At 37.0% G+C, this 20,805-nt stretch overlaps 1 protein-coding gene across 2 annotated transcripts in view; it reads right to left on the bottom strand.

Moving 5' to 3' along the window:
* Positions 1 to 14,462, bottom strand: part of TOX (thymocyte selection associated high mobility group box) — a 164,773-nt gene extending 150,311 nt beyond the window's left edge. The window contains exon 1 of one of the 2 annotated variants that reach the window (XM_072411152.1): positions 14,014 to 14,462. In XM_072411152.1, the coding sequence (XP_072267253.1) occupies positions 14,014 to 14,115 (102 nt within the window). In that variant the 5' untranslated portion in view covers positions 14,116 to 14,462. The remainder of the gene's footprint in view (positions 1 to 14,013) is intronic. The other variant, XM_072411151.1, reaches the window with a different exon arrangement.
* Between the last annotated feature and the right edge of the window lie 6,343 nt (positions 14,463 to 20,805).

Below are 20,805 nucleotides of genomic sequence, written 5' to 3'. Positions count from 1 at the left end.
GTTCCATTTCCTGATTTATTCCTTATCTCTCCAAACCATGCATTTACATTTGATAGCAAAAATATACATACACATTTGTCTGGTAGACTTCCAGACAACAAAGAGAAAACTTTGCACTTCCTACATTTTTTTTACTGTTAATCTCCTTTCCATCTATTTTGGGTTACCAGTGTTCACTGAAGTTCATGTTATGCTCACTCTCTGGTGACAAGAATAACAATTCATTCTTTCATTTTTTTTCTACAGTTCCTAAAAGCTGTCTGAATATTGGAAATGCTGAGTGATTTTAACATCATTTAACAATCAAGTAACATGCTAGATCCTTCTATTATGCCCATGAGATATCCTTTATATAAATGGAAATATTCTCCTGCTTCTGGGCACATTGCAAATATCCACATGGAGTATGGGCAGGTAACATTGGCGGGGGGTTCTGGTCAGGGTAGGGGTAAAGGATAACATTATCAAAAGTAAAAATGTACTTTAACACTTCAACACTGTTTTAAAAGCCTTTAATAATATCATTTTACCCAAACATGCCAATTATTATTATTAATAATTTTATTAATAATATTAATAATAATAAAAAACATAATTTATTTAGCGCCAACATAATTCGCAGCACTGTACATTAAATATGGGTGCATTTAAGTTATCAATAGACAATGGAGATAATCTGAAAACAATTGCATGTCTTTTGGTGTTAATAAACTGGCTGTGAAAGCCAAGCACCTGAAATGTACTTTGTAGGATGACTGCTACTGTTCCTCACTGGGGACATCATCTCAGTAAATAAACCTTCACATTCAGCCTCTAGGCTGGTAATGTCCCATATATCTAATACCAAAACATTCATCCTGTGGACCTGATGATCCCTGATGATCCTCATTTTGCACGAAAAATCATAACTCACAGGCAATGCAACACGTTCCTATTCCATGGATCCCATGCCACCTCATTGTCTTCTTCCTGATAATTTAGCAAGGACCCTGCCACTGTAGCTCACAATCATCTTGATTTGATATTCTGTGTTTAGAAAGAACTTTATGTACAACATGGTTGTAAATAGTTGTTGGATGTTCTTTCATCTTGAACAACCACTATGCCAGACACAAACATAATTCCACATCTTTCCCATTCTAAATGTTTGTTCAACCAGCAAAGAAACCTGGCTAAGTCTACATGGGTTAAGCAAGTTGTAGACGAATCATTAATGGATTGATTATTTGAAACAAGTTACAGGCGCACCTTGTAAAGTGGTGGCTGAGTGTTATATTACATGTATCCCCTTCTATGAACAAAACAAAAGAACTTACTGTGTTGGGGGTACCCCTGCCTTAAACATTATACACAAATGGAAGAATGTAAAGTTACCTTTTCATCGTGGTAAAGCTTTTAGTACGGTAGTAGAATTCCAGATACAGAATGTTCCCTAATCTCTTTAAGTGATCATGAAACACTGTGGGCACAGAAAATAAATTATTCTATTTGAATGTTAGCAGCCCTTTATTTAAAAATAGAAATAAAATGTGGAATAATAAAAAGTTTTTGTCCAGCCTACAGTTCCCTTTTACTGAATGCATTAAGCTGATGAATAAAATCTTCATAGGGGGAGGGGGTAAATCCCTGTGAAATCCACTGACCTATAGATCTTTTTTATTTATATCTGGTCCATTAACAAACAAATATATTGGACCCTCCTAATGCTTATAACTGTGAAAAAAGATTTGACTACAGTACAATAAGATGTCTGTTTTGCTTCTTAAATAAACCAGTCATAACCAATAAATTGCTCATTTCTTGCAAGGTTAAATATAATTGTGTTTACAAGGCCATGCTTGCATGAAATTTGTATTAATTGTCTTCATCAGCCTCTAATAGTTCACACAGCTACTGAGAGCACATCATGTGAATAATGCAGCAAACCTAGAGAAATGAAAGTAGGTGGTGCAGTCTTTTTAAGGTGATAACCTTTGTTATGTTTATTAGCGGGACTGTAATGCATTATTAACATGCAGCAGCTGTACCTGAACCAATGCCATGTATATAACAGGTCTTTATGGGCATCAGGGGAGGAAGATAGAAGACATTTATTAACCAGGAGTCATGATTAGCACATGATGTGAACTTTACTAGACAAATTATTAATTGTTGCTGTATTGTGTTGTTTGTAATTAACTCTAATTCTAGATTTAACTAGTCTGCTGATAAAACATGCAACTAAATTAGAATGCTGCACAGAGGATCCCAGGAGATGAAAACATTCTGATAAAGAATTGTATGTTTTCCTAATTGTAATCTGAATTTTTCATACTTTTAATGCTGCCTATTTAATATGCAGTAGCTTTTTATTTTTGTTCTTTCATAATTAATTCTACAACTAGCTCTTTAAAATTAGATTTTTGCAATAAATTTCAAGAATTAGGCTTATAAAAGTAACAGCATGATTTACTTCAAAAGCTCAAATCTGGCAAAGAAAAGATTACCCCATTAGCCTTAGTAACTGAACAGAGTACTGAAAAGTCCATTATGAATAGTCTTTTATGCTCTAGCAGAAAGTCATTAACATAAAATAAATCATTAGCTTTGATATTAAGCCTCCACTGTGAAGAGGTTTTTATTAATAATGGTCATGACTGCATCTGTCAAATGGTGAAATATATTCTTTTTTTGTGTAAAGAATGTCATCATTTTGCATTCAAGGTTTTCTGAGGGGTGAAACCAGACCAAGGTTTAAATAATGCATTAGGCTGTAATCCCCTAAATCAACAACTGGAAAAAAAACAAGAATAAATGGAATCATTTCTTTTTTCTTCCAATCAGTATTCTCACCATTTTTATATTAGAAATAAATGCTAGTTAAAAAACTCTCTTTTTAAGTAAAACTGTACTTATATTTAGACTACACAGATACAACTGAGCCCAACCATTTGTTACCATGATATCCTTGATCAATTACTTAAAATATCAATAAGAAACTGCAGCAGACTCTCCTTCTAAAGCCTTTTTTTAGGATCCCAGCCAAGGTTCTGAGATGCAAATAACAGTTTCAGGAGCTTAGTTGCATAAACACAATCATGCTGTGCTTTTTAAATGTCCCTACCGATAACCAGTTAGCAAGATGGCCTGCAACTTCACTGATCCTAAAGCTGAAGGATTTTGACAAATTCCCCTAGCTAGATATGGCATACATATCAATAATTAGCTTGTTTTGATATATCATAAATTGGAGCTTTCTCTGCAGAAAAGGCTTTTGCTCTCTCCGTCATACTTCAACTCGCCAAGATCACTAACGGTTTTGGAAAAGAGAAGCTCTTAATGTTGTGGGCAAGGGAAGCAAATCAAACATTGGATCAAAAAGAGTCCTTGGAAGCTCAATGACTTGAAATTATAATACTGTACATTAAACAAAAATCATATTGAAGAACAGCTGAGGCCATTAAAACAGACTTTTATGAACCCATCCGACATAATGCAATATTGATTTAAACAGCTTAACTCAAACCACGTACAAGATATATTAAATCAGCCAGTCATGGCTGAAAGGAATGAAAGTATTTTATGTTGCTATAAACATGGGTAATATGATTTGCATGGCAGTTTTCAAATACCATATGTAAATACGCTTAAAAAGGAAATATTACTAATTATCCATCCTGTAAGCACTTGGGATAAAACGAGCTGGACAAGTTGTGAAACCTCATAAGGGTCATTTGCAAACGCAGAATGCAGCTGATTGTACGTGCTTTGTGCATCACAAATCTGTTTTTGTGACAATATGGTCAAACATGGAAACATTTATACACTTCCAGAAATAAAAAAAAAATTAAAACAAAATTAATAAAAATAAAGCATCAAGGTAGAGTTGATTCAAAGCATGACCAATCACAGCTCATTCATGTTCCTTTGTGCTAAGTGCAAATTAGAAAATAAAAGGTATTTGCATGTTTGCTTTCACTTGAAATACAAATGATAGCGAAATCAAGTTTCCTGATATTGGCATCTGAAACTTTTTCTTGCATAAGTTCTGTGGAACTGACCATTACATGACCCTCTGCATACTAGTTGAATTCACACATACTAACTTTATGTACTTTTGATAGATCTTTAAAGGCTCAGTGCTTCTTTGCTATAAAGCTAGAAAAAGACCCAGTTTTCAATGGCTCATTACATGTAAAAAAAAAGAGTTTAAAAACTAATACCAACACCAACTTACAACAATCAATAAAACAGGCAGTTACACTTTTATGAAATACCTTCTTATTTTCAGAATAGTTCCTAACAATGCAATATAAATCAGGCTATTAAAAACAAGAAACATAGCTGCAGAATCATCTGGATATCACCTATAGTATGTAAAATGTATCCCTCTCCCTTTTCATTAAATACATGTTCTGAGCTTGCTGACAAAATGCCTTCAGTCTGAAAAGCTAGCCTGGGGCTATTTTAAGTTCTGAAAGGCTGTTGTTAATGTCTGTCAAGAAACTGTTGAAACCTATCATATCTGATTAAATTCCCAATAATAAAAATTGTATATATTGTTTTTGGTATGATCGTGTAGTATATTTTAGCTACTTAAAATTTGTAGCATACAAATATGTTTAAATAAACAGCTTTTTGGACACATTTGGGGAGCTGGAATATCCAATCTACATAAAAAAGAAAGCCTGACAAAATATTAAAACAACTAGAAATAATCAGTTAAATTTTAGAGAAATGTATCAATTCCTTTTTATTGTAGGTACAGATTTAGAAGTTCAGTGTAAGGGAGGTAAAATTGTTTACAAGTATATGATATACTTTTTCTACACAACTCTACTAAAAAAAACAGTTAACAAAGGTATTTCTTTAGCTCCCAACTATTGTTCTTTAGAAGCGACTAACTGTTCCTCTTTTGGACCAATTCCCCCTTTACCTTTTTTTCCTAGGTTGTCCCTGTTATTGTCTGATAGGTAGACATGCACTATATTACAACCAAAAGTTTTGTACTACAATATTCAGACCATCCAACTTCCAATCAGTATCAAGAGAAAAGTAGTATGGAAGACAAAAGCTGTGAGTTGTATGGAGGGTATGACTGATTAAAGAACATACATGTTTTTTTTTAATCAATACATCCACAAACTAGGCTGAGCAATCAATACACTCTTAGTACAATGGGCCTGATTTATTAAAGCTCTCCAAGCTTGGAAAGGATACACTTTCATCAGTGAAGCTGGGTAATCCAGCAAACCTGGAATGGATCTGGTCCAGGGTTCAAAACATTTGCCAGCAAATTCCAGGTTTGCTGGATCACCCAGCTTCACTGATGTGTGTATCAGTGAATACACACATCCTCTTCAGGCTTGGAGAGCTTTGATAAATCAGGCTCACTATGTTAGCAAACCCTCTACACAAGTGTGCCTATAGTATTCAGAGTTAATTCTCATGCTCTTGTACATTTGCTTTTAAAACTCTGTAACTTTGTGTTTTCATACAACAAAAATAGTTTATTGTGTAGATCTCAGTACCCAATAAGATGAAGAAATACAGCAACACATTGGACAAGGAACACTTTGTTTACAATAAAAAAAACAATTGTGTTACAAATATTTTTAAAACACAAATCAAAATTTAGAAGCAGTAAGAAAACATTCTCAGAGTCATTTTAGTCCGTGTGTGAACATTCAATTGCAGCTGTCACCAGAATCAGGTATTCATTTCCATTTCTTTTTAACCTTTGGTTGTTGTTTAATAAAAGCAAAAGGCAACAGACAGCTCCTGCTTTTTGTTTTCTCAATGAAAAAGTAATCAGATATACTGCTGGCCTGATACTGTATATTAGTTAACATGTGCAGTGTTTGAGATGGTTAAGGTGTGTAGCCATTTTCCATCTGCAGAAAGTGATCATTATGGGGGCTCAGATAACCCAGCTAAATGGTAAATGATAGACTGTAATCCAAGCTATAGATGAAGAACACTAGAATGCACTTATGTGTTGGTACTCAGTATTACCGTGTTTCCCCGAAAATAAGACACTGTCTTATATTTTTTTGGGCTTCCAAAAACACACTAGGTCTTATTTTCAGGGTAGGTCTTATATACTTTTTTTAATGAAAAAAAAACACACCATATTCCCAAATTCCCCTTACAAATTCCCCTTCTGATCACTCTGTGCTTTTTTTCCACTGTTCGGCAGTTAGGACATGGAACAGCAGGTGGCGCTGTGCCGGTTTCTTTCCTGCTTTACAAACAGGAAAAGACACGATGCTGGCAGAGGAGAGAAGAGAGACGCTGCTGCAGCCAGAAACACACGCAGGATCGGGTATCAGGTGAGTATATTATTTTAATTTTTTTTTTTAACACATTTTTAAGGGCTCACTAGAACTAGCCTGGTTACATGCACTTCAGCTTCTGACAGGCGAAGTGCATGTAATATCACTCCGCCTGTGACAGGAGCCGGAACTACAAGGAAAGCATCGGCTTGTGCGGCTGTGTGTTAGCCCGCTGTGTGTACGCCCGCTGTCTCCCGCTCGGTGAGTACTGTTTTAATTTATGTTTGCTTTTATTTTTTTATTTTTTTTTTTATTTTTCTACTAGGTCTTATTTTCGGGGTAGGTCTTATATTAGGGCAGGTTGGGGGGAAAAGTGCTAGGTCTTATTTTCGGGGTAGGTCTTACTTTCGGGGAAACACGGTACCTCTGCTCTAACTGGTAAAATCAGACCATGTTTGATTCGCAATGTCAAATGAAGAGTCAAGAACTGGAGTGCTCTAAAATGTAAGTTTTAACTAAAACAAAGCAAATAAAACTTGTATGCTTCAGCTCGTTTCGGTAGTTTATAGGCACTTCTTCACCAGGGCTTGGCATATTTTGAAAAGAGTAAAGAATTTACTGAAAGTATATGGAATAGATCAGAAAAAAAATATATACTGTTTTGTATTTGCAATTTTCACAGCATGACAAAACTTCCTATACAACCAGCAGAAAACAAAAATGTGGCAATCCAGTGAACAAGAGCTAGGTAGAGTGGATTTTTAATTTTGCTTGTCCATGTTGGGTCCACTTCTGTCTTTACACCATCTCAGCTGTTGAAATATATGAAAGGTGAAAGTAGGATTTTCCTCATTAAGATTCACTTAGCTATGAAATCCTGAAGAACAGAAGTGGCTACACAGGTTTTATACATTGCATAACTTTCTGGACAATGGACACTCCATACACATGATTGGGTAATCAAAGCGAATACAGGTTTACATTTTTTACCAATCTTCACTGGGTGTAGTGTTTAGGTTTTACTGTTTTACTAAATCAACTATGTGTTTCTTTTACAGAAATTATTTATTTTATAAAAATGCTTTAGTGTTATCTGGGTTGTACTATGTGACCATAAGACATATCATTATGTGCATACATGTGCTGCAGAACAAAACTATGTGCAAATGGCCAAACAAACGCTCCATACTACATGCCTAAAAGAATAAATGTGTTAATTTAAGGTTGTGCTGAAAAGCTAATCTGATTAAAATATCCGTCCTATACAAAATTATGACACTACTAAATGTTTTATTGAATCAAATATTGTGTACATAATTATTGTCCATTTGCTAATATGGCTTACATTTAGTTTACATTTATTCTGTGCTGTTTGCTTCTATTACAGCTGCATGATCTACTGTGGCTGTAGTTAAATCCTTGGATGTCAGTAGACCTTTTTAAGGTCTTGCATTTTCCTTTTCTTTTTTTCTTTTGTTAATATTTAAGCAAACTGCAGTCATTTACAGCAACAGACCCACTTTAATTTGCTGTTTTCACAGCCAAATGTGGAAGAGTCTCTGTAATTTCTCTGGACATTGATTTCGATTGTGTAAATTGGGCTTACAATTGCTACAGTAATAGCACATCAGTGATAGCCATTCAAGTGGTACACAGTCCATGAAATGAGATAATAAATCACTACAAATCTTTCTGCAAAAATGTGGCTATTACAAGATCCCTAATGATGCTTACTCTAATTTATCATACGTTTTATCATTCTGTCTAGTGTAGAAATCTATTCCTGCAGTGGGCCCAAAGATTCCTCAGGATCCTTTAGGGGATTTACCATTAAAAAGACCATCATTTGCCTTGACATTTGACATTTTTTATAATATAATTGCATAAATACACTTTAATGCATGCGTCTCACAGACCTGAACCATAAGCATTGTTTTTAATCAGATTTTAGGTATAAAATGCATTAAGGACCATTCACAAAACATGATAAAATCGAGAAGGTATACTAAATTGTGCCCATGCCTATTCACACTGCAAGCCTAATTCTGGCTTTTAGATTGTATGTAGCAATTTAGTGTAAGGAAATTTTTAGGTAGCTGGGCTAAAATAATATTTAAAGGCATACAAACATGATCTAAAGGATATATATATATATATATATATATATATATCATGTATTGTGAAACACAACAGAAACAAATAAGAGAGTGTATAGAAACTTTCACCATTTCTAGAGAAGAGATGACAACGCATAAAAAAAAAAACTAAGTTACAATGTGGCGTGAGAGAGTGGTCGCCATCTCTGTTAAATCACTGTGAAGAGAGTTGGAACCTTAAACTAGTTGGGTCAAAACAGAATACTTTAATTCTAGTTAAGCTGACCTTAAAGCAAATATAGAAAAGACAAAAATGATCAGAACAATGGGTATGCCCTCCTAATGTCGTTTACATTCCAGCTCAACTCCAAAAATCCTTGTTTAAAACTTCAGCTTTCTTAGTTCCCAGCTTCAAATCATTCTATGTTCCCCTACATCATCCAGTGCATAGTTATAGGGCAAATGTGGCAGGGCCTTGTGCAAAGCCAAAGTATTCTTCAAGCTGATGTGAACCATTATATTTTTTTATTAAGAAGTACGTTCAAACATAAAATGCAGGTATAAGTGAGCAAATATTCTCCTTTAACCTATTCTGTGCAACAAACCATCATTTAGAAGGTAACAAGGAGTACATGTTTTACACTCAGCAAAGAAGAATATGGAAAAAAGCTGAAAAGTAAACTTGTGCTGAACATTTTCTTACCAATATCAATACAATGATCTATAACTTGAATTTGGCAAAACCTGGGTCATATTTGTGTTTCTTTGTGTTCACCAGTTTTGACTTTACATTCATTTTTAGACTGAACATAATCAACCTTATCCCAACCTAATCCAAGGATCTAGATGGAGAGTTGGTGCATTCCTTAGAGACAACAATATTTTCTGAAAGGAAATGTTCAAATTTTTGCTCCTTCTGGAGCAAATGTGTTTTGATGCTGCCTATTGGATGAATCAGTGAAAAGTCCAGGTAGGTGAGAGGACCTCAGATCTGTAGTTCTGGGAGATATATCTATCAATCCACAATCGCCCTCATGCTGCTCTTGGCCGAGAAGTTCTCTCTTTAATGGTTTGTGGGGAGATCTCCTCTGCAAGTGACCAAGGAACTTTTCCACTGGACAAGCAAGCAACTTTTGCGCTAAGAATGGGTGCAGTAAGAAGTCTCCCAGCACACTTAAAAACACCTGTCAGTAATATTAGGAACCTCCAGCTTTAGCATCGGCTTATTTGAGTTGATTTACTACATGAGTTTAGGCTGTTCACATAGCAAAGTGAATAGTCACTGTGGAAGGGTGGCTTAGTAAAAGTAGACAAGCTCTACTTCGGCCATCCAATCACGTGCATGCAAAATCGTATTTTACCATATTCACTCATTCCCTATTCATTCATTTTGTCAACAGCATAAACTCTATTAGTTAATCAACCCTAGCGTGAATAAAAATTGAACTCATGGTCAAGGTACACTTCAATCACCATGAGAACCATACATGGAAAACATTTGCATTCAGTAGACTTAGCCTATTTATCTATGTACCTAAATGACTTGCTATATAAATTTGTTGCCATTGTTCCTGTGTGCTAAAATAATATACACAATCCTAAATGTATTCTAGTAAATATAAAGGCTTGTGTATTGTATGATACTAGATGTATCCAATAGTGTAGCCTCAACCATTTGCATAGGAGTTATTAGAAGTTCTGCTTAGTCATGTGACAAGATGCTTCAGTTCCATCCATTAGAATTTGTTTGTTTTGTAGATTTCCCTTTTGATTTGACTTATGATGGAAATGAGAGTTAAAAAACTTGCTTTGTTGGTTGAGAAAGATTTATAAAGTAGCTGCCTATCACATCGGCCTGTCTGTTGCTGGCTCCAGGCTACACAAGTGGTTTTTAATTGCACCTCTTAGTTACTTAACCTCCTGAGAGCGATTCAATTTTTGTATGTCATGTGGATCTTGTACTGTGTCATCATTTGAAAATTCAGCTGCATCACAGAAATGTTTAATGGTCTCCACAGACTGGAATATTATTTTTCAGACAGTTCTTCTAACTCTGCACAATGAATCTCATGAGATCTTGCAACAATCTCCAAACAATGTCCCACAGCTGTGCACAGAAGCGGTTGGCAATCTAGACAATGTTTAAAAACTTAAAGATTAAATATCTTTATAAATAATGTTTGTGCTGCTTAGCCTCTAAAATGAAAAGATTTTGTTCTAAAAGCAAATCAAAATCAATTTCAAGAAAAAAAAAAAAAAAAACTTGTGTCACCTAATTTGCCCAATTCCACATATCACCGAATCAATAGCAGTTTATGAAATTGAAAATTCCATGAACATATTAAAAAAAAACATTTGCAGGCAATGGAAAAGAATGACTCTTTGTAACCATACATAGCCATTATTGCAGTGAAAGTGAAGAGTAGAAACGTTCGATGATTTTATGCTTGTGCGTTCAGTCCATTCATCTATGAAAGGTAATATCTTAAATACAAGTCATCTCTGACAACATAATGGCATGTTTTGGAAAGATATGGAAAGAATATCTAAAACATTGCAAGCCTTGATGGGAGCTTTAGAATAACTAATAACCAGAGCTTAGACGGTAACATAATCTCTATAACCATGATACAGTGCAGCCAGGACATGATCACTTATAAGAAATGAATGTATATTAATTGCATATGTTGCTCAACAATAAGTGTTAATGCCAACTTGCAGGGGCAAGCTCTTCTGGCAATGCAATCTTTAAACACATCTCCACATGCTTTCATTACCCTGAGAGGTAAAATGTCTGTATGAGTCGAAAGTGAAGGGGCTGTAGACTTCATTTTCTCCTGAAGGAGCTTAGCTCACGAAATCTAGTGTACATTTCTTTGAGGCTCACCATAGGGAGCGGTGTAGACCATTATTTTCTCTCCTACTGATAGCAGGGGTCAGGCTCCCTCTCATCGGAGAGACTAACATCTGCTAGAAGTGTCAAAATATCATTATACTGCTATCATTTTTATAGGAGTAGATGTTTCACAATATAAAGCACACTGCACAAATACAGTACACCAAAGTCTTGCACATCACACTTATTAAATATGGTAAAAGCCCCAGGAGCAATCTGGGTAGATCAAACATGCATCCCCATAACAGTGGCATCCATCTAAATTTGTCTCTTGCCTTTGTCAATTCTTGTTTTAGATGTACTGCTAGCTGCGATACTGTGGAACGCATTATTTAAAGAAGCCATTTATTGATTAGCGGTTGCTATTTGATAGCTGGACAAATGTCTCAAAGGTAGCTATCCCTCAAGCTACAAGCATTACAAGATAGTCGTCTCAATGAGTTTGTCCACAATGCTATCACATCTACTATAAGAAACACTAACCAAGCAGTGTCAGTACATCCACTACTGCAATAATCTGACTTTTTCTGCTTAATAATTACTAAAAGCCTAAGCAGGAATAATGCAGAGCACAGCAAGATTGAGGTCATCACAAATAATTTGCATGAAAAAAGGGGTATAACAAGCTAGAAACTATTTGCAATGAATGTCAGCACATTTTGTTTCTCCTCTAAAAAAAAAATTTTGTGTTGCAGCATAATTTTCTTCATATACAAATATTTTAAGTTAAAATAAAATACTCAGCAGGTACCAAGTGTTTACAAAGCCAAATTAACAAAAAGGCACCCAAAACAGTAAACACAACATAATAATATTTATAAAATGAAAATAACAAAATAAAATTCATTCCTTCTATACAATTATTTACACTTTATATTTAATGCAGCATAATGCTTGCCAGTCACAGTGTTTCTGATCTATTTCTACAAATGAATTGTAACTCAAGGGCAAAAGCCTCTTCACATAACCTTCTGTATTAATGGAGTAGGAATGTAGTGCAGACATTAAAACATAAAACAGAATTAGTTTTCTGCTACATGTAAGAAATGATTGTAATTACAGATATGATGTAACTGCTCTCCTTGATGTACTGTGTTGGAGGTATAGTAATTAGTGACTTTTCTAATGTTGATGACATATCTTGTTACAGCCTGTAAGGTCACTGAACTCAATTACATTACTGGGATATTGTTACATTTAAGTACATTTGTGATTAAAGCACTTATAATAACAGAAGCCTATTTTCTAAACAAAATTAAGATTATTTCTTATTGCCAGGATGAAATGTAGCACAATGCACCCTGCATTGTCTCCTGATTTTTATTTAATGTGTGTTATGAAAACTGTTAGCCTGTGTGTGCTGCATCAATAATCTGAAATCTGATTAGTAAATTATTTCAGTAAATCCTGTGAAAGTGGGGAGAATTTAGATGCTTTAGGCTGTGTGTTGTCAATGTAAAGCGATGTGTTGCATTTACCGTATGCAGTAATGGACACAGGCCATGCTTAATGTATCAGCAGCATGCTTATATGTAGGTAGAGTTCAATTACTACAAATACATTGTGCAGGTTTAGCTACTGTATGAGATTTGATATCAGAATCAACAATGTATATATATTATTTCTCAAGTGTGAAACTTAGGTTACCATTGATGTATAAATAATAATTAACTGCATGGTAAAACAGTTGTATATCCCTGATCATAACATATATAGATAACATTAATTCTTGCCTAAGTTTAATTTCAGAGTTAATGTAAGGGTTAGCAAGTCATCTGTAAGCAAGCAATGGCAAACTTTTAATGTGAGGCACTAGCAAAGTCCCACACAGCACTTTCCCTTTGCACAGTTGTCAGCCTGGAAAGCTGCCCTTGTCATGTAAGTGTTTTGTGCTAAACAAGCTATTTTTATTCATGCACACAAACCTCATCACATCAGTGCAGCAGAGTGTAATTCATGCATAGATTCTCCTGCTGCCACTGTACAGAGATGAAGCAATATGGTCTCAGTCAAGAAATAAAATGACTGGAGACTTCCAAAAAAACTCTCAGTAACTTAAATCCCATGGTGGCCATCCTGGCCAAGGGATATAATAATAGTAATAAATAATGACTGTTGGCTGAAGCTCAGGATGTTTAACACACTTTGCCTGGAGACCATTAATACATTAGACACCACAAGCCAACACAAAACACCCCTAGATCACTGTAAGCCATAGCTTGTAATAAACAGATTGCTTTTGATTGCCAACATCAGAAGTCACATGCTCATAGTAGTAAAGTATCAACCATCTGACAAAGGGATAACATTCTACATGGACTGCACAGCTTCATCCTTTTTTTTTCCCAGCAACATATAAAAAAACTCACCAAAACCTAACTGGACAACATGAGTAGCAACAGAAGCAGCAATATCTAATAAATGCTTGTAGTTATCTGCAGGCAGTAAAATGTAAAGTGGTGGATGCTGTCAATGAGATCACAGAGCAAATGTCACAATAGAGAAACTCAGCTCATTAGGTAGAAGGAGAGATCTCTAATCTGGAGTTATCCTAATTTATTGGGAGAGCATGTGTGCCCCAATGCCCCCTAAACAGATCATCCAGTACATGAAGTGTAAAGTCCAGGTCAAGCAATTAAAGCAGAGTATTATCAGCAGACAGGGAGAAGTAGGGATACAGTGCATGGCTTTGTGTGCATGCATAGGGAAAGAAGCAGGGAGGAGAGATAGCAATAAAGCAAGGGAATAAAATAACACATGAAATCACCTTGTTACAATAGTAGGGGTCCAAACAGGGGGATGGTCCCAAACAGGGGGTGTCAGGAGCTGCAGCTGCTTGTGCTGCTGCTGGATAAAACCTCACATCCATTGCACTGCACACATCAAGGAAACTCCAGCCTATGTCCAATAGCACGAATCAAATACTGATGCAACAACCAGCCAGGGAAATATGTCTCAGCAAACACCTTGCTGGGTAGACACATGTATGACAATTCTCAGATCCTCGGCACAAGTGTAGCAAGTCAGCGAAACAAAGTAGCGAATGGATTGTTCTGTGCAGTTTCTGCACGCTGCCTTCCCTCTCTTTCTTTGCTCCAATCTCTGTTCACTTGCTGTTCTCCTGATCGCAGGGGGAAAGGGACCTGGCAGGGAATGTGTCTCTCCCCAGCCCTCGGAATGGCTGCCCCGTGCTATGCTGGAGGAGGAGGGAGACTGCTCTATGGATGTCTACGAGTGTGTTTTCACTTATTACACACGTTGGATGTGTTGACTTGAGCAGCGCCACCTACCGGCAGCAGATAACTTTCTCTTTGTCCTGTGAATGCCATGCTTTACATACAGCTCCTGTTTCACAAAGGGGATCTCATGCTTCTACACTTTGTTTCACATTTATCTGATGTTTGGCATTTTCAAAATATATCAAGTACAACATTTACAGTACTAGAATGTAATACTAATATGTTATTTAAATACAAGATTCTTATATAAAATATTGTGTAACTGGAGAAGCATGGCAGTTTTTACTTATTTACTTATTATTATTATTATTAAACAGGATTTATATAGCACCAACATATTACGCATCGCTGTACAATATATAGGGGTTGCAAATGACAGAGGAATACAGACAGGAGGAGAGGACCCTGCCCTGAACAGCTTACTATCTAGGAGGTGGAATTAACACACAATAGGAGGGGGATATGTAGTGGTGGGAAGTAGTGATGGTTTCAAAAGGCAGAATAAGATGGGTAAGCAAGTTTAAAAAAATGGGGTTTGAGAGCTCTTTTATATTCTAGCTATCATATTATGGGCTAACTAAGGCTACGTACACACGTGCAATTGTTCTCATTGGATATTCAGCTCAGCGCTGATCGGACGATAATCTTACGTGTGTACAGCGCTAGTCATCCATCGTCCGAATGACTGTCCTGGCGAATCCATGGACGACAAACGATCCTAATGAAGTGTAGGGGGAGAGAGCAAGGCGGAATGCTGCTCCGTCGTTCTCCCCTCTGCATAGAGCAGAGGTATGTACAACACCCATTCATGCATCGTGCAGTCGTTAGTCGTTGGAAAGGATTATGAAAGATCCTTTCCAACGACAATTATTGCACGGTTGTACATAGCCTTATCCCGGCAGTGCCTTTACCACTTGTAGCTTACATGTAGTGTTTCCCTGTGGTAGCCCCTATAGGGAATAAAAAGGTGCAGCATACTAATACCGCTGTCTGCTGCCAGGAAACTCGGCCACTTAGGGAGAGGTTATATGTAGAGTTTCCCTGCATTAGGCTCCATAGGGAATAAACAAAGGCGGCATACTAGTACCGCTCACTGCCGGCAGCGGTCACATGTGCAGACGCTGGTTCTTTTTGAACCAATGAGTGTTACAGTGAGAAATTGCGTGATGAAGAGTCAGGTGTGAACCTGCCCTTAAGCTGCGTACACACCTGCAATTTTTCTCGTTGGAAAGGATCTTTCACGATCCTTTCCAACGAGAAAAGACTGCACGATGCATGAACAATGCTGTACATACAGCACCGTTCATGCTCTATGGAGAGGGGAGGGGGAGAGCGACGGAGCGGCACCCTGCTCCGCGCTCTCCCCTTCCCTTTCATTAGGATCGGTCGTCGTCCATCGTCCATGGATCCGCCAGGACGGTCGTCGGATGATGGACGACGACCGACTGTACACACGGCAGATTTTCGCCCGATAATTGGCCGATACCGATTATCAGGCGAGAAAAATTTGCCGTGTGTACGCAGCTTTAGTCCACACGCAGTCTAAAACTGTGTGGTTAGCTGCTCATGGGTGCCTCTACATGCCTCTGTGTTTTTTGAGTAAGGCTACGTACACACGTGTAATAATTGTCATTAGAAAACAAATGACTAATGACAGATCAACGATTATTCATTATTTTATTATTATTAAAAAGGATTTATATAGCGCCAACATATTACGCAGCGCTGTACATTAAATAGGGATTGCAAATGACAGACAAATACAGACAGTGACACAGGAGGAGAGGACCCTGCCCGGAAGAGCTTACAATCTAGTAGGTGGGGGAATTTCACACACAATAGGATGGGAGATAAATGATTTTTTTAAACGATTGTATAATGCATGATTCTGTACTTGCTGTGACGATATGATTGTTCAAATGTAATCCAGTAATATGTACACACAGTTAATACGATTGTTTGAATGATGCAGGAAGTGACGTGTACTGGAGAAAGTGTACTGCAGAACAATCTACGATCACTAAACCACCGTACACACAATAGATAGTGAACAATCATCCCCCAAATAAATCCACCAGGATGGTCTTCATTTCCAGTGTCATTCTTTGTTCATCGGTGTCGTTGGCCTGTCGTTGTGCACTTTTTTTCTTTACGAATATTGAACGATCAGTCGTTAATCATTCGTTTTCAACTACAATTATTGCATGTGTGTATATAGCGTAAATCGCAGTATTTGAAAACACTTTGTTGTGCAGTTAAGTGTGGTTATCGTGTGGTTGACTGCGCTGAAATGCATTTTGGGCCATCTCCAGTGCATGATAAATTCTGTTTGATTGGTTCTGCACTTAGGAAATAAATACATTTATAAGTGTAGTAACTGAGCTTATAATTAAACTGTGCTACTGGTTAGGCCAGTGTTTCTCAACCTTTTTTGGGGGGAACCATTGAAATAACTCTCAGGTCCTCAGGGAACCCCTGCTGTGATTGATATAACCACAACTCACAGTACATTATTGTGGTGGTCAGTAGGAAGAATGTCACCCCTAAGAATAGCCAAAAAGGTCATTGATGCCACTTGAACTGACCTGAGAAGAATAAACTGCTCATTGCTCAAGGAACCCCTAGCAACCTCTGAAGGAACCCTGGTTGAGAAACACTGGGTTAGTTAGTAATTCTGAGGTGCACTTGATTTTTAGTGAAAAAATAAAAGGTCCAAAGGAGTCCATACTTGGATCCCTTATACCCCTTTACTTTAGTAATTTTTATCTCCATTCATATAAAGGCTTCAAAAAGGGATTCAATATTTAATACCATGTGGGTTACACAAACAACAACCACATCTGCAATGCAACAGCATTCCAACCACAGTGAGTCTGAAGTCAGTGGAAGCCGGTGGCTGCTCAAGTGTGGCAAGAAGCTACATGTCCCATCCAGGAATCCCACTGCAAACCACCACAATGTCAATGTAACTGTATGCAAACACGTTCAGAAGCAAATAGTTTGCAAGCAATCCCATTAGGAATGATTAGCATGCGTTACACTGCTGTGGTTTACCACAGGTCAGAAAGAGGCCTGTGTTATAATGTAACACTACTATGTTTTATAAATACCTACAACGTACCTAAAAAGACTGTAAATGTCTGTAAATCTTTTAACACCATGCTGTAGATATTTAATACATGCAAAGGTAGGTAGTTTTATATAAAAGCGTGTTATTTAACAACCTATTTATCAATATCTAAAGCAGCCTTTCTCAACTTTTTTTCCTAGAGGAATGCTTGAAATAGATTTTGCGTGTGTATGCAACCTTAGATGGAATAGAAGATTTAGCAATCTTAACTTCCCTGGCATGTGCCAGGGTTGAGTGCCCCTGTGTGGGAGTTACGTTCTCCTGGGCATGGCCAGTTAAGGTTGTTTCATAGAAGAAGAAGAGGAGGAAGATGGCAGGGCTATGCAATAAACCTGGAAAAGTCAGTAATGCCCCGGTTTAGTTTCCGCTGTAAAACCTATTTTCCTTACTGTAGCAGCTATGTCAACAGGTTTTTTCACTTTTGAGATGAAGGTTCACATGCCGGGATGTGAGGCCAGGGGACATAGATGCCGGGCATCGGCAACGGGATGCCGGCCGGGCATCACCAAGTTGACACAGATTCTGGGCGGTGCATCTCTGGAGGATGCTGCAGGGTCATGAGGATCAGGTAAGCCCTCAATTATACCTCGAGTGTGGCTCGGGGTTACCACATTTTTGTAAAGAAATTTCTTATACTTCATACACAGGTTTCATACACTTTTTCACAACAGTTGTTGAGATAAGTGGCACTATAAAAAATAGGAATTCCACTAACAGGAGAAAGCAATTCAGTTTAGGTAGTAAAAAAATAGGATGTACAGATCACCCATGGTGCTGTATAGCATTTATATAATTTACCAATCACCAACAGTAACTGTGGTGGACGTAGACCACAGTGGGCCCCTGTTCAGAATTTGAGCCCCCTCAGTTGGTTAAAGGGTTTATAGGGGAGCCCTTGTTGGCTGAAGAAGGTCTGGGGCCCTAAAGCAATGGCACAATTTGCATTTTCCTAACAGTAGCCAAGCAGCTTGCTCTGTTTTATGAAGATGGAGGGATGAGCAGGAGGAGACTTGCTCCAGAGACTACAGCAGTCTCATTATTGGTTGGTGATCTCTTGCAATAAAAATCTAGCATCTGCATGGACTATAGGTTACGCAGGGTTGAAAATTGTTACATTTGTTCCATTATAATTCACAGGCATTAAGTTAGGTATATCTGCTAGAGAATACCATGCCCCAAAAAACTAAGCTCTTCATTATGGTGAATCTTTTGGAATGATTATGGTTATGAGAAATCCTGAATTATCCTTTTTCTTTGGTAAGTTATGTGGACCTTAGTGTTCACTTATGTAGACATGTCAGAACTACTTACTTTACGTTTGAAATGCATTATGTGGCTGTAGTTGTCAGAAATGATGTTCAAACTTTTGCAATGTAATTGTAGAGGTCGGTAAAGGATGCAATTATTTTCTGTGATAGTTGATCACCACTGGTTAAATCATTATGGGTAGAGAATGGAAAAAAACAATGGACTTTTTTCTTTTCTAAAACTATATTTGTATATGCTGATAAAGCAGAGAGGAACAGAGATGACACCTGCTTTTGACAAAAAGAAAACTGGTTATGTCCAAAGAAAAAGTGTCCCGATTGTCCCGTATGTAGCCACTTACCAAGCCTGGCTTTTATGTCAAAAATGCAATTCAAGGATAATGTCACTTGCTTATAGCGTTGAATATAAAAATTTCTTTAAAATAACCCCCCAGCGTTCAAATTCAATCTATATTTCCACGCAAAAAGCGTTACATTTTTTTGCATGGAAATTTATTTTACATTGTAGGCCTATTATTCTTAGGCATAACTCACCAAAATATGTCCAATAATTATTAAATGTAATAAATTTAAGAATAAACTTTATATAAAAAACACAAAAATCTCGTAAAAAAAATAAAAAAATTGTGAAACATGTAATATAACTGTACAGTAGCATGTATAATATATATAAATATATATATATATATATATATATATATATATATATATATACATTATATAAAGATTTCTTTGTATTGGACTCAATACAGCTATTTTATATTGAATCCAATACAAAATTATTTAAATTTATCGCCGCTCCTCCCATCCGTAGATCATCTCTGCAGTTACCAGCTGGAGATCAGAGGAAGAAGACATGTCCCCAAGAGCTGCAGGGGCCAGCAGGATGCCAGGGGGAAGACAATGGAAAAAGGTAAGTGGCTTTTTTAAATGTTTTTAGCGACCCCGAGTAAGACTACCGCTTTTTGCATTGTAAATCCACCCCGATTCACACTCGGGAATCCCGTTAGGGGGCTTAATGTCTGAATAGAAGACATCAAAAGGTGTTAGACTTTACCTGTGCTATTCATGTGTAGTGCACGGGCAGTTTTTGACCAGGCCTAATTTTTGCCATGTGGAAAGAAGTGTGCCCATGTTAATCAGTCATTGCACAGTGGGATTTACCTTACTTCATGGTTCATGATTCCTAATCTTCCAAATAAAAGCTTATCAAACCTAAAATAAATTTATAATAATCTGCTACCAAATTATAACCTTAATAAAGCCCCCAAATGAAATAAAATGTTAGGGCAGACTACAAAAATAAAAATGTTTAAAGTGCTAAGCTGAGACATTCCTAAAACAAAACAGAAGAATGGAATGGGAATGTCTGACTCTAGTCCTCCATTATGCCGTCTGTTCCCATAGCAATAGCAACAGATTGTGCTATAAAAAATGTTGGTGACACAGTCTCAAATGTCACCTAGAACCTCAGAATATTACTTTAAGTGGCATCAACCTCTGCTGGCATCTACAGCTTGCAGCTTTTGTTTACAAAAACAGTGAAAGGTATGGCAAGGTTAATTTTGTACAAAAGGTGGGAATTGATACATAAAAAAAAATCTTAATTAAAATCAGAGCAGTACTCCTTTTTTCTAACCACTTTTGTGCAACATATGATCTTCATAGTTTTGCAAGTTTTCTTTTAAAGTTAAAAGGGGGATTCCAGACATCTGTCCTTTTCTGTTAACTGCACGGACGTTATATAAATTCTACTTCTGCTTACCTGTTTCAGACAGCTGCCGGTCTGTCTCCGATGCCAGCCTTCATGTTGATGTCTTCTTCTTTTCATGCTGTAATAAATCATTTGTTTCTGCTTATCTATTCCAGGAGGCTAGTAGTCCTAAGGCTACGTACACACATCCAAAGGTTCTCATCCGATA

Source organism: Pyxicephalus adspersus, chromosome 5 (assembly GCF_032062135.1).
Source record: "Pyxicephalus adspersus chromosome 5, UCB_Pads_2.0, whole genome shotgun sequence".
Classification (NCBI taxonomy): Eukaryota; Metazoa; Chordata; class Amphibia; order Anura; family Pyxicephalidae; genus Pyxicephalus; species Pyxicephalus adspersus.
This window is presented reverse-complemented; position numbering and strand designations above follow the sequence as displayed.